The sequence below is a fragment of the Mercenaria mercenaria genome, chromosome 10 (assembly GCF_021730395.1).
Source record: "Mercenaria mercenaria strain notata chromosome 10, MADL_Memer_1, whole genome shotgun sequence".
Taxonomy (NCBI): domain Eukaryota; kingdom Metazoa; phylum Mollusca; class Bivalvia; order Venerida; family Veneridae; genus Mercenaria; species Mercenaria mercenaria.
The window spans coordinates 21,930,920-21,945,819 of record NC_069370.1 but is presented as its reverse complement, the minus strand read 5'-3'; the positions used below and the strand labels follow the sequence as shown (position 1 = coordinate 21,945,819).

The 14,900-nt window shown below is 34.6% G+C and overlaps 1 protein-coding gene across 1 annotated transcript in view; it reads left to right on the top strand.

Annotated features, from left to right (window-relative positions):
* The first annotated feature begins 471 nt into the window (after window positions 1-471).
* Window positions 472-14,900, top strand: part of LOC123559674 (uncharacterized) — a 134,682-nt gene continuing 120,253 nt past the window's right edge. The window contains exons 1-3 of the mRNA XM_053516809.1: window positions 472-704; window positions 5,875-6,120; window positions 14,373-14,681. Coding sequence (XP_053372784.1) covers window positions 632-704; window positions 5,875-6,120; window positions 14,373-14,681 — 628 coding nt within the window. The 5' untranslated portion in view covers window positions 472-631. The remainder of the gene's footprint in view (window positions 705-5,874; window positions 6,121-14,372; window positions 14,682-14,900) is intronic.

The following is a 14,900-nucleotide window of genomic DNA, read 5'->3' as shown; positions in this document are numbered from 1 at the left end:
AACTTCTAATTAGAAAATCTGACCGTTGTCGATTATCGGCACGAGGAATATTCTTCGGAATGGCTCTGTAATTGAGAGAGACGCCAGAGGTTGATTGATGGCATATATCACAATGGTCTTCTGCTATACATACTTCAAATCTTGCGGAGACAGTTACATCGTTTAAAAAAATACATACTTTCGCTCTACTTTTCTCTGTAAGACTTAGCACTGGAATATTTGAAGTGATTTCCTCTAACCGATAAGCGGATTATTTTGGAGTACCTTACTGGGGCATTGCCTTTGGTATGCTAACTGCCACAAGGTTAAACGATTTTATTCAGACTTCACAAGTCAACCATGTGCCACTGTGTATCATTTATTAGAAACTTAAAAGTCTGTCCTCTAACTAATATTTAATCAATATATCGGGAAAGAAAATAGTTTCAACAATAATCAAGGAAGTTTTAAATCTTAGTAAATAAATTATATATTTATATTAAATATAACAGGTCTTCAGCGAATTCGGAAGTCTCACTTAAGAAACAATTGAATTTGTCATTAACGTTAGACGAGAAGTATTCAAAATAACATCATGGTCATATTTGTTTTGAAGGTTTACTAAATTACTTATAATGATTTGAATATTGGAATGGCTCATAATACTAGTTTCTTTTACGGAACTTTTCTCATTGTTTTATCAATATCGATTTTGTTTGGACAAGGTACGTAAAGTTTGATTTTGACGTTTATTTATAGACTTGTCTGCCGATTATGGAAGTCCGTATGGTTTACCTTGCATTATTTAGATTAGAACGATTTTAGCGTTATAACTACTAAGAATGACGTAGTGGATATGTGGTGACATGTCACACATGCGACTGCGGTTCAATACTCTGGCGAGTGTTGCCCTCGCTCGCCCGTCCGTCTGTCCGTCTATCTTTAACATGATAAAGACATGAAACTATGTAGGAATAATATGCAGCATGTGAAGTTGTAACATATTCGGAGTTGAGCGACCGCCAAATACGTGCTTTTGCTATAATTTATCTGTTGGAGCTACTGCATCTAAACAAACTCAGACAGTTGTATAGAAAGATACAACCAGTCAGACTTAAGTCTTCGTTGTTGAACATCGGACGTACCCGCTTTTATTACTTGTTGACATATTGTCAGTTACAAATGTTGAGCAAGTTAATACCGATAGGGAGTTCGGAAACAATAACAGTTAAATTGTCAGTATATCATTACTACCTACAATACAAAACAGAAAACAAACATCAAAATGTTTTTCATAATTTTTCATGTTTATTACGACAATGTGCTTGATAACTGCTATGGTTGTATGTAATACAGCAATGATATAAGAATGATAAATAAAATTTATACACATCAGCTGTCTTCAAAATATTTACTAGTATGAATGCCTTTCATAATTCTCAAATGTACACATTGTCATATAGAAAAGACTTGCACATACACAGCATATATTACCACCAAGATTATCCAGCCGAGATTGAAAACAAAAACGTCCGGTGTATCGCCCTCCTGCATCGCTCGACGCCATTTTGTTTCCAACAGCTTTATAGATCGTAATGACGCGACGTTGCGAAGCGTAACGTTTGGCGTTCCGCCAGACGTCGCTGAATTACACCTTCTTCACCTTTGAGAGTACTTTTCTTATTTTGATGATAGTGCTTATAACTCAGTTTCTTGTAAAGATCTTAGCAAAGAGGGACACGTTGCGAGGGGAAATATGGCTTGTAATTCATGCTATACACATAATTGATCAACATGAGCTTTTAGAAATACTACATTGTTGATCAAAATTTATAGAAATGCATTTCACGCGGATATTCATACACGTTTAATGCCTTAAAAACATAGAAATATTCTGAAAAAAGAAATAATATTTTATGCAAATACATATTTATCTAAGCTCCATATTCATTTAGCTTATGTTCATCTAAAATGTTCCAGTGAGTTTATGTGCATCTAAATGTTCCAGTGAGTATCTCAAATAATCCAGTGACTTTGTATTACTCTAAAATATTCCAGTGCGTTTACATGCATTTAAAATGTTTATATGAATCTTAATGTTCCACTGAGTTTATATTCATCTAAAATATTCAAGTGAGTTTACATGCATCTTAAATGATCCAGTAAGTTTATATGTATCTAAATGTTCCAGTGAGTTCACATGCATCTTAAATGCTCCAGTGAGTCTATATACATTTAAAATGTTCCAGTTAGTTTATATGCACTTGAAATATTCCAGTCTAAATGTTTCATTGTGTTTGTATGCATCTAAAATGTTCCAGTGAGTTTATATGCATCTAACTGTTCCAGTGAGTTTATATGCATCTAACTGTTCCAGTGAGTTTATATGCATCTAATGTTCCAGTAAGTTCGCATGCATCTTAAAATCTCCAGTGAGTCTATATGCATCTAAAATGATCCGGTTAGTTTATATGCTTCTGACATATTCCAGTCTAAAATTTTTCAATGAGTTTATTTGCATCTAAAATGTTCCGGTGAGTTTATATGCATCTAAATCTTCCAGTGAGAGTATTATGCATTTAAAATGTTCATAGCCTTTCTGGAGTACATGTATATTCAATCCGTAGAAATGGTAGTCATGGTAGCCTCTATGAGCCTTATGTCTTCCTGATTATAATAAACTAAATGTGTTTCTACGTTACGTAATTTGATGTTGAAAAATGCTCGAGCATTACAATTGTTGGAAATCAAACTATTGTAAGATTATTTTCTTTCGGGTTCGGTCGATATGAGGATTTAACGACCTGGGAAACGTGATATCAACCTCTATCTTACGGAGCAGTACGTCTTAGTACGGGAAAAATGGTGAGAAACAGGAAACAAACAAAACAATATAGGACGCGAATAAGTACCGATAGGTACGAGGTACTACGTTGAATTACGATTTACTGCGCCTTTCAACTTGCCCAGCGCACGGACGCGTCTGCGGTAAACTACGTTGAACTATGCTTAAGTACGAGTAGCCTCGGATAACTACGTTCAGCTACGGCGAGGTACGTAACAGCACGGATAACTACGTTTAAGTACGTTTAACTACGGATGAATAAGTTTCAGCCAAGTTGGACTAAAGTCACGCTCAAATGGCTACGGTTCGCTCAAACTTTTGTGCATGTTGCAAGTTTGGAATAAGTTTTTGATACGTTTTAACCACGTTTTGGTACGGATTAATACGAATGACTACTCTGAGGTACGGTTCAGGTACGGATCGATACGGATTACTACGTTTCTGTCCGTAGATAGACGTAGCTATCCGCGCCGTATGTGTGACTGGGGTATAAGGTCGATATAAACTCATGTCGACTGAACCTGAAAGGCAACAATTGTTTTATTATTAAATCCAGTTACTCAAAGCTTATTTGTGAAAACTTCAAACATTTTCCGTGGTTCATCATTTTCCGTGGTTCGTCATTTTCCGCGGTTCGTCATTTTCCAGTATGTTGGTCTTTAGTTGCGTACGGTGTCACCTTGTTAGCTCAATTCTAAATTGATTTATACTAATTTGTTGTTTTTTTCTCCATTGTGATGCAAGCAGCAAGCTTATTTAAACCACTTTCGAGTCCGCCTCCTTGAATAATTTATTCAATCTGAATACAAACAACTGAAGATATGCATAAATGTATGATTATTCAAAGCCTATGATAAACATGAAAAATGATAACTGAAAAATAAAATGTGGTTAAGTGTTTCATGAAGAAAAAATAGTTATAAATACCCTGTTTTATGTTTTTCATTGAAATGCGAAAGCGCATGTGAATTACGCGCGCGCCAAGTTTGTCTATTTATAATATTTTTTTCCCCTGAAAAAAAAAAGTGGCTATTAATTTATAATGGCCAGGGCTAGCACTGAATAAACCAGTACGGGAGTCCTATGAGAAGGCGTGGGTGTGATTCCATTGTGGCTCGAACCCATGTTCCCCGAGATTAGCGAGTGCTGACGCCTTAGCCACTAGACCACCGCTCCCATTACCACCTTGTTATAACTTCATAATGTTATGACGTCACTGCTTGAGGTCAATACTTGTTTTTGGCTCCGCCTACGAGTGAAAAATAATAATACGGGTAAATGATTATAATAATACGGGTATAATAACTGTCCCTTGATCGGCAACGTTGTATTTTGCTTGAGTGGCTTTTTCAAGGCTTGATTTCACGATGTTCCCGCATTAATTGTGATCTGGCCTGTAAAAAATCCGAATACATCATTGCAGATCAATGTACTGTTACAATGACCCTTAATTATTCGCATACATCTATAATTTCTTGTGTTATATCAGTCAAAATTGCTGTAATTTTAGATGAATTAGACTGAAAACTCGTTTGAAATGTTGGGATTTTTAACGTTTGGAACGCTCAGACGCCACTATCACGTCATTTCTGACGTCATATTTAACGTCACAGCAAAGAATTTTTGAATAAAAGCTTGACAAAATGTTCATTGATTATTATTTCGTTATTAAGAAAACATAACCACGATAACCATCGGAAGTAACTCATTTAGCCGTAACGCGTACAATAAGGTTACCCTTAAATCAAAAGTCATATGAGAAGTTATGGTGTACCATTTGGGTCGAAAGTCAGCGTGTAATTATAATAGCCTTATATGCGTAGACGTGTGAATATATAAGTCCACATTTAAAATCTTTATCGTACACGCGTAAATATGCTTATATGGACTTGTGCGTGTAAATATACGTGCATTTGTATTAAAGCGTACACGTATAAATTTATGCATGCACGTCCATATATGCGTGCACGTAAATCTTTACGAGTTCACGCACATTCTAGCCGCACTTAGATATACGCGCACACCTGTATATTTACAAGTGTACGCGTAAATATATACGTGGATGTTTAATTACAAGTGCACGTATGTATAAAAACGCAGTCTCATATAAGCTACATATTTACACGTGCACGTATAAAATTATACACGAAGACGTATATCTTTTCGCTTGCACGCATATTTTATACGTGCAAAGCAAACTTTTGACCCAAACGGTACACCATGATAAGTAAATCTAAAATTGCAACGGTATATTTTGATCGTATCGAATTGATGGAAGTCAAATTAATTCCTACTATTTTTCAACTCTATTAAGTTGAAATTGATCACACATCAATACATGTATTTTCAATATAAACCTGAAAATTACAATTTAGGCTAGTGACGTCACTAATGATATCAAATAGATGGATAATGTGGAGTGAAGAAGTATATTTACATAGTTTTCTTTTAAAAGAATTGTTTGGACATACGAGCAAAATGTGCATAATCATATATAAGTAAAATAATTATGAAACAATGTGATGGGAAGCTTTGCATCGAGAAATATTCACTCGCTTTTTTTCCAGATTAATACCAATAATGTCGTGCAGAATCTCCATTGCAAAACTGTAATATTTCTAGATATAAATCTTGTAATCTACTAAATCAAACTTGCAGAAAAGTATCCAAATTATCAGGATAAGAGCATTTTCCATCCCTTGAAGAGTGAAATGTTGACCGCAAAATTGTTTTATACTGCAGATAGCAGTACCTGCCGCATAGCGGCCAGTATCAAGTTGCACTCAGTTTGTGACTTTTCATTTTTGTTTCATCTTATTGCATCTGTCATTGTTCAACAAATTTACATAAAATCCTTTTTATCTGTTATATAACTGAACTAATGATTAAAAAATATGCCCAAATCTCATCAGAATCTGTCATAATTTGGGAGAGATATAAAAGATGTGAAGTTTGAAAAGCCAAAAAGTATATTTTCAATACGGTCCCAATCAACATCCAATAAAATGTTATATTTTGTATTCATACTAGCAATTTATACAACATTTCAGTGGTGGCTTCAGACTGTTTCAGGACTACGACGTATGAGTATAAAGGTCACCAGCAGACGACGAAGAATGGACAGACATGTATAAGATGGGATTCTTTTGATCATAAATACAGTAACCCTGATAAAGTCCAGGAAGCTACGACATCTGAAGACGTAAATTACTGTCGTGATCCGGATAGAGATGATTATCTCTGGTGCTTTGTGTCCTCAGATAAGTACTGGAATTTCTGCGACATTGACAAATGTGGTAAATACGTAGAATGATTCGTCTGTCCTTTTTAATGTAAGATGTCCCGAGAAAGTGTAGGTTCCCTTTTAAACTGAACACTAACGTAATCATTACCTTGACAGGAATCCTCCAAACATGCCGTGATACAAAATTATATAGCTGCTAGAAATCTTTTGACAAATATATTTTCCCAATGAACCCTATTTTTACATTTAAATGATCTTCTGACTTTAAAATTGTTTACAGTTAATTGCATTGAATTGTTTTGCAATGATCGCGAGGAAGAAATTATGCAAAGGATTTGGTGTGACTGGCCTAAATGTCAAAAAAGCAATTCGAAAGAAAACCGCAAAATCATTTTTTTTTTCAAATTCAAATTTTAGTCCAAAAAGTTTTACTTTGGGTCATTTTCTGAAGTTGTTGATATAAATGTTAGACTACGTTATATGAAAAGGTGGATGGGGTGGAGTGTAAATGAATATATATAAAATACCCACAGTTAACCTCTGTTTATGATATGACAGCATTGATTGAACAAAACGTAGTTGTTCTAAATGAAAAAACGACGTTGGTTATATACGTTATAAAAAAGAGTCACAAAAAAAGTCACAAATGAAAAAAAAAAACGTATTCCAACCATGTAAAACCAATTTTGACATTTAATTTTGATGGTAAAATACAGTAGTACACATCAACATTCGTTGTTTATTGAATTTTGCAAAATTATGTTTTGTTCTTTCAAAGCTACAGACTGTAAAAATTACAATGTAGCATTTTGGACGTGGATTGTTAATTTTCTTTTGTTATAAGCCGTCTGTTTAAATTTCGCTAGTTGCCTTTTATAGTATGGTGAAAAACATATTTACATTGAAAACCCACCACAAAAAGTGACCTACTTTTTTCCCCACATGCCTTCATGAAAACATTCTCATGATGCAGTCTTAAAACGGCTATACTACAAAATGACGGGCGAGATTTTGAAGACCCTGCCAGTTTGTTTGTTCGTTTGTTTTTGGGTTTAACAGTATTTCAGTCATGTAACGGCAGGCAGTTACCACCTAATTGTTGTTCCTGGATTCTGTACCAGTACAAACAAGTTTCCCTGCAAGTAACTGCCAATTTCTCTATATGAATCAGAGGTAGAGGACGAGTTATTTCAGACACAAGGTCTATTATCAACTCGTCACGAAGTTCATTCGCCTTGCAGGAGGCTCGAACTCACGACACCGCGATTCGCTCTCCCTATTGTGCTTAGCGTGGGGGCTTAAAGGTCCTGACTGAGTAATTTTATTTTCTCAACTTAATCTGCTTGACGTTTTAGCTATTTTTATTCATTGAATCTATTTGAGGTTTGAAAAACAAAGAAAATAAGAAAATCACACTAGAGAAACAGAAAATGGCTAATATATATACACTATATACACCAAGTACTGTTCATACTGCTATATTGTTAGATAGTAAAGATACCCAGGTCTTGGCCTCTAAAGGGCATTTCCGGGAGTTGTTACTGTACAAACCTTTAGCACAGTTGCCGGTTTATTAATTACTGATTATGTTTTGGTATGAGATATAAAGCTGAATAGCTGCGAATGGTATCGGACACTTCGCATTAATCAAAACAATGAGTGAAATTGTTTTCCGATGGTTAAAAGTAAAAAGGCTGGTTTCTGGTGAAAGGAACGAGAGATGCCTGTATACAAGTTCGAAGACGGAAAGTAAAGGCATTGCAGTATATGGTTGTTACTGAGATGATCGCATGTTGTAATGATAGCGTTTTTGTACTATTGTTATATGTATAGGAAATCATATTTGAGCCGTGTCATGGATCCGCGCAGTCTGGTCAGGATCCATGCTGTTCGCTTTCAAAGCCTATTGCAAATAGAGAAACCATTAGCGAACAGCATAGATCCTGACCAGACTGCGCGGATGCGCAAGCTGGTCTGGATCCATGCTGGTCGCAAACCCAATGTGTTGGTTTTCCCATGGCGTGGCTCATTTAACAATTAAGGCTGTTTGAGATAAACAAAAAAAAATTAATAAAATTTATTATCTGACCTAGAAGTGAATTATTTCTTTTTGTAAAAATGAGTCTAAATATGTGTCTCAATCTGAGTGTGTAATTAATCTAATTATCTCAGAGTATGGACTTCCATAACTTCATGTTTCTTTGTTGTATAGGATATAGGCTATAGTAAAAAAATAAAAAGATAATAATTGAAAAATGTGATAAAAAAGTGCAAGCTTTGATATTCTTTTAAGTAAATGAAACAAACATATTTTCTCATAAATACTAAAATAATAATTAAAAGTGAATTTTGGAGTTCATTTGTATCAATTTTGTAACATTCTATGGACTGAAGTGAAAATTATAGAAGGCACCTGGGGTCTTCCTCCACCATTAAAGCTGGAAAGTCGCCATATGACCTATCATGTGTCGGTGCGACGTTAAATCCAACAACAACAAAAAAATTATAGAAAATTGAACCAATTTGTCATTATTTCTTCATAAATTGATCAGCTCTTTTGTCTGATTTGTATACCGATTTAATATTTTCAAAACGGACATAGTGACATACCCTTATAATCGCTGATATTGATAGCGTAAATATTGAGGCGAATATATGTTAAATCTATACAAAAAGATATTTGCGTGGACAAAACACTCCAGGAAATGTCATAACATGTTTCTGGACAATATGTTAATGTTAAATCAATATAAGTACTCAATTTTCTTAATATTTCATGCAAATCATGTATTATTACCATCACAGAAATATATCTAGGAAACTGGGATGTTTAAACGCGTTTGGGGCATGCCAGCCTTGCACTTACCCTATTTTCAACAAGTTAGACAAGATGATGCAAATAAAATAACTTTCCACTGAGAAAGGTTCTAACAATAGTGACAAAATACTAGAGTGATTAAGGTAAAACATAATAAATACAGTCAATCAACGGTATTAGTACGCTACTTTGTACTCAACAACTTGCTTGAAGTCGGAACACCAAAAGCCTAACTTTTAACGGCACGACGACGAAGGTAGTTGCAAGACATCTTTTCACTTTTTGAAAAAAAGTGATTGAAGTATTGACATGCAATACAAAGTCCCCTTCAGGAAGCCACCTATAATTTTCTCTACTGCAAAATAACATAATGAACTGATATATGACAAAGGCTCGGTTATTATGGTAATGAACAGAACTGATTATATTGCTGAAGTCAACAGACAGCTGAATAATACTGCTTACTACAAAAAACTTGATCATAACCCTGTTGAACAGTTTTCAAAAGATGTTACTGATGTTTTAGATGTTATTTGTAGGAATGTTAATGGTGATTCTAATGATACTTTAGTTGTACCTAGTGATGCCAGAACGCCACAGTTTTACATCTTGCCCAAAATTCATAAAGATATTAACTCAGAACTACCACTTGGTTACCCGGGACGGCCAATTGTATCTAGGTATAACTCTGTTACTGAAGGCATATCTGAATACATTGATAATATCTTGAAGCCACACATGGAAGCCCTGCCCTCATATGTTAAAGACTCTACTGACTTCATTAAAAAGCTAGGGTCTATGCCTAATATCTCCCCTAATGCATTTTTGGTTACTATGGATGTTTCATCCTTATACACTAATATTCCGCATGATGACGGGATAGAGGCTTGCCGGGAATATTTGGACAAAGCTCATTCATACTTGTCACATCAGTCAGTCAATGATATTTGCCAGCTTATTGAACTAGTCTTGACTAAAAACCATTTTCAGTTCAATAATGAAAATTATGTTCAAATTTTAGGTACTGCTATGGGTACACGTATGGCTCCTACTTATGCTTCACTTTTTATGGGTAAACTGGAAAGCGATTTCCTAGCTAATACTACTGTTAAGCCATCGCTTTGGTTACGTTTCCTCGATGACATTTTTTTTTTATATGGGAACACAGTGAAGCAGACCTACTTAAATTTATTGACAGTTTAAACAATGTCCATCCCAATATAAAATTCACCCACAGTTATTCAAGAGATACAGCTACATTTCTTGATGTTAATATTGGTAGAACAGGAGATGGTAATTTTGATTTTTCTGTTCATGAAAAAGCAACCAATACACATCAATACATTGAATTTTCATCCTGTCACCCTCTTTCATGCAAGAAAGGGATCCCGTATAGCCAAGCTAAGCGATACAGGCGTCTCACTTCTAATGATGATTTGTTCACAAATGAATTGGAGAAATTGCGAACGTATTTCCAAAATCGTAATTATCCCAGTCATATCCTTGATGATGCTTTAGATAAAGCATCAGCATTGTCAACCGAAGAAGCCATGACCAATCACAGGCAGAACACAGATGATATTATCCCCTTTGTTTGCGTATACAACCCATCCCTACCAAACATTGGTCAGATCCTTAATAAATATTGGGGGCTTTTTGAACTATCTGAGAAAAGAAGTGTACGCAACCTGGTTAAATGCAAACCAATTATTGCTTACAAGCGACCTACAAATCTTAGTGATATCTTGGTTCACAGTAGCCTGATGTCTTCGGATGTAAATGGTGGTGTTCTTAAATGTAATAGAACACGGTGTTCTCATTGCGCTAATATCACTGAATCTGTACAGTTTACAAGCTCTCAAACTTTAAAAACTTACGATGTTAAACAAAATCTTAACTGCATGTCTGAAAATGTTATCTATTTAATCAAATGCAAAAAGGGTAAGTTACAATATGTGGGACAAACACATCAGAAATGTTCTCAAAGAATGAACAGCCATAAATTTGATATCAGACATTTTCCTGATACTCCTACAAATGTATCTGAACATTTCAATTCTGAAAATCACTCTGTTAGTGATTTTTCTTTCATGCCAATCGACTTGGTAAAAAATGACTGGTTTAGGCTCTTGAAAGAGACTCGTTGGATTCATACATTGAATACAGCCTGGCCTCATGGCATGAATGCTAAAATATTATTTTAGTCTTTCATTTTTTTCACACAGATTCTTCCTAATGTATTTTTGCATATAAGTTAGTTTTCCTTGCCTGTATTAATATTATTTTTGCTTTGCAATTTTTGCAGGGAATAGGTATCTATTTTTGATCCTATACTATATGTGAATATTACGCCAAAATGGGTAACGTCTTTTGACGTCGTCATTGACGTCGTACTTTCCTGTGACGTCATACTATTTTGTTATTATACTCTGATGAAGTCCAATGGACGAAACATGTTAGTTTTGAAGTAAAAAGTATATTTCTGGAGTTAGTTCTTCGCTTTATCTATTTCTTATAACCTACTGCAGTAAGAGAAACAGTTAGCGAACAACACAGATCCTGATCAGACGGCGCGGATGCGCAGCCTGGTCAGGATCCACGCTGGTCGCAAAGCTACTTTGTTGGTTTTCTCAAGGCGCGGCTCATATTATGCAAAACTCCCGGAAAATAATAAGATATAAGATAACGAAGTGAAATCTTCAATTACCTCATCGTTAGTTCTAGTAAGTCCTTTAATTCCTGATCTGTTTCTTGTTATCACACAAGTATTTTACAAGAAAATGCGAAATTTAATTCGTCCGTTGACGAAGTGCCATTATAGGTTACTTTTGATTCCAGCGTAATTCTATAACTTTTAAGTTAAACACAATATCACAACTATGATGAACAATGACTGTTTTCAAGTCTTTAATTTTCACGTGTACTTAATGCTTGACTAGTAGCATTTTTATTGGTTAACGAACTGATCAGTGGAAAATTTAGAACATGACATGAAACACTCAAATAAGTAATCAACTATAATTAAATTCATATCTCGGAATTAAAACAAATGGGCATCATTGAATTTGGGGCAATTACCGACCACAATACGTTGATGAATGAAATCGAATTTTCGATGTGTGATGTATTTTCGCAACTCAGCCATCAACATCAATTACTTCAACATAAATAGTGTTTTATTAAATATTGTTGCAATATTATTCAAAACCAAAATCATCTAGTTAAAATGAATTAGCTAATTATAGTATATGAGTTCAATGAAATTACATAACGCCGGAATTTTAAAAGCAATGACAGTCTTTTGTGCATTTATGAAATTATAGAATTTAATGGAAATTATACTTGAAATAGAATAGTTAGAAGATATAAATGCTTGCAAAATACAAAATACTATTTATTTTCATCTTGTCTAAATGAATTAACAAATTATACAGTAGTACATGTATACATACATGTATTATACAAGTTCAAAGACATAATGATATTAAATTTCATAACTCTGATGTTTTAAAAATATAATCCTTGCATTTATAAAATTATATGAGTTAATGGAAATAACACCTGAAATAGAAAAGTAAGAAGAAATAAATTATTCAAAAATGTAAAAATTGTTTCATTTCTTCATTTCCTATCCCATCATAGTGTTGAAATTTTAAATTAACTGTAAACATAACAACAAGCTACTGCATTTACCTGTAAATCGCGGCGATTCATCGCAATTCACCGCGAACCACCGGCACTTCATCGCGATGCGCCGCGACCATCATCGCGGAACACCGCAATCGATTTTATTGCATTTGGTCGCGGCGGACGCTGTTAAATGTATTGCGGAGATGCATGAAAAAACGCGCATACCCGCGGCTCAGGAAATTATCCGCGCTAGGGTCCAATCGCGGGGAAGCGCGGACTTTGAAAAATCCGCGAGCCAGGGACTGTACAATATGTTACATGTATAACAAATCACTTGCAGTAAAATTTACAAATACAAAAGTCTAATGCTGATGATTGTTTAATAACATCTATAAATATAAAAAAAGTAGTAAATTTCAATTTTGATACCATTTAATTTTGAAATTGGTGGGAAAATATTAGTAAAAGTGTAGAAAAGTTCATCATATTAAAGGGAAGTAATTCGGAAGAAAATAAAACACCGTTTTGTTTTGCACTAGGAGCCTGGATATGGTACATGACACATTGTCTCATTATGGTGAACATTTGTGTCAAGTGATATTAAACTCTCTTAATTGATGAAAGAGTTATGGATCAGAATGGAATAAAACTCCTATTGACTTTTGACCTCTAACAGTGACCTTGTCCTTTAACCTAGGGTTAAAGGGTTGCGTAAAACAAAACATTTGGCTCATGGAAAACATTTGTGCCAAGTAATATCAAATCCCTTTATGGATGGCAGAGTTATGGACTGGACAGGATAAAAGCCCCGTTAACTTTAGACCTACAATTGTGATCTTGACCTTTTAACAAGGGATTTTGCGCACGGTATGTTGTCTCATCATGGAGAACATGTGTGCTAAGTATTATTAAGATCCCTTTATGAATGACGTAGTTATTGATCAAACATAAAGTTGATGACGGACGGAAAAGCGCAGTCCTATGGTCCCCGAAACTAGTTTTCAACCAGTAGTGGTCTAATAACCAATTGAAGGAGTATCCAATTCAAAGATTAGCCTCGTGACCTTCTACTCAATTTAAGTAAGCCAACTTGCTTTGTCAAAAAACGAGGCAGGCTGTGAATATGTGTGCCAGTTTTAGAAAAATATTGGCAGAAAACTTGCACCAAAACTGTTAATTCTTGTTTATTAGTGTGCTTCAGCTGTGATATGTTGCATTCTGCATGTAACTAGTTTATAATTGTTTCTACTTACTCCCAAGGAAGAAAGAGTAAAGATGGAAGAGATATTTTAAATTAAATAAGTTTAAAACTTATAATTTCGGTTCATGCACTCTGAATCCGTGGTATTGCCGTCTGTCACTATTTCAACATGTGTTAAAGGGACGTACCATTACTATATCCCTCCCGTTCTAAGAAAACTGTAAAAATCAGGTCCACCAATTCGTCCTTTTTTTCAGTAAATAGACAAGACAGTATTTTGGTCTAGATAGAATTATTAAGGTGAATGCGAAAAGTATCAAACTATTTTCACCTTTGTAGGAATACATTTTTTCACTTTTGTGACCTAAAAAATGTTTTTACTTTTGTGACGCTTTTTTATGACGTACGTGACATGCGCTATTTTAACTATATATAGGTTTAATTGTACAAATATTGTTAAATTGTTTCACGTTTTACACTTGAGGGTCATACAAAGATTAAATGATTGTAAATAATGCGCTGTGTTTCTAAGATACTGTTGTAATTGCAGATTTTTAAACCAGTTAGTATACATGCATGTCTAAGTTTAGGAATTTAAATGTAAAAAAGAAATCATGTCTGATTTTAAACAGCTTAATTGTGTATAATTTTAAAGTCACTGTCGACGTGAACCAATGCGGAAGCCTGAACATAGAACAGCCGACTATATTGGGAAGAAATGTTACCTTTACTTTTACTCCGGAAACAACCTCGGACGCAGACCTGGACTGGCAGTGGTCAAATGAAAGAAATTCATGGAGTACACTTCCTAATCATAAAAAATTTACCCAATATTTTCAAGATGGAACATATTACTTGGTTTTAACTGACACTGTCAGAGACTATGACGAAGTATTTTACCGTGTTGGTTATACGAACAATAGCGTTAGCTGTTCAATGGAGACTCCAAAACTTCAGTTTCAAGGTATATTGTTTACATCCTTCAATGATATAATGTCAACATTTAACTCATACTAAAGAGTAAATCACAATACTTTTCATGTTGAATCAAATGTGTTACTATGTTAATGTCCGGTCGGCAATTTAAAGAGTTTTACGTAAAGTATTTAAGACCGATCAAAGTTTAAAAGACATATGTCATCGGATCCCTAAGCATGTATATGTTGAAACAAGAAGTCCAAAG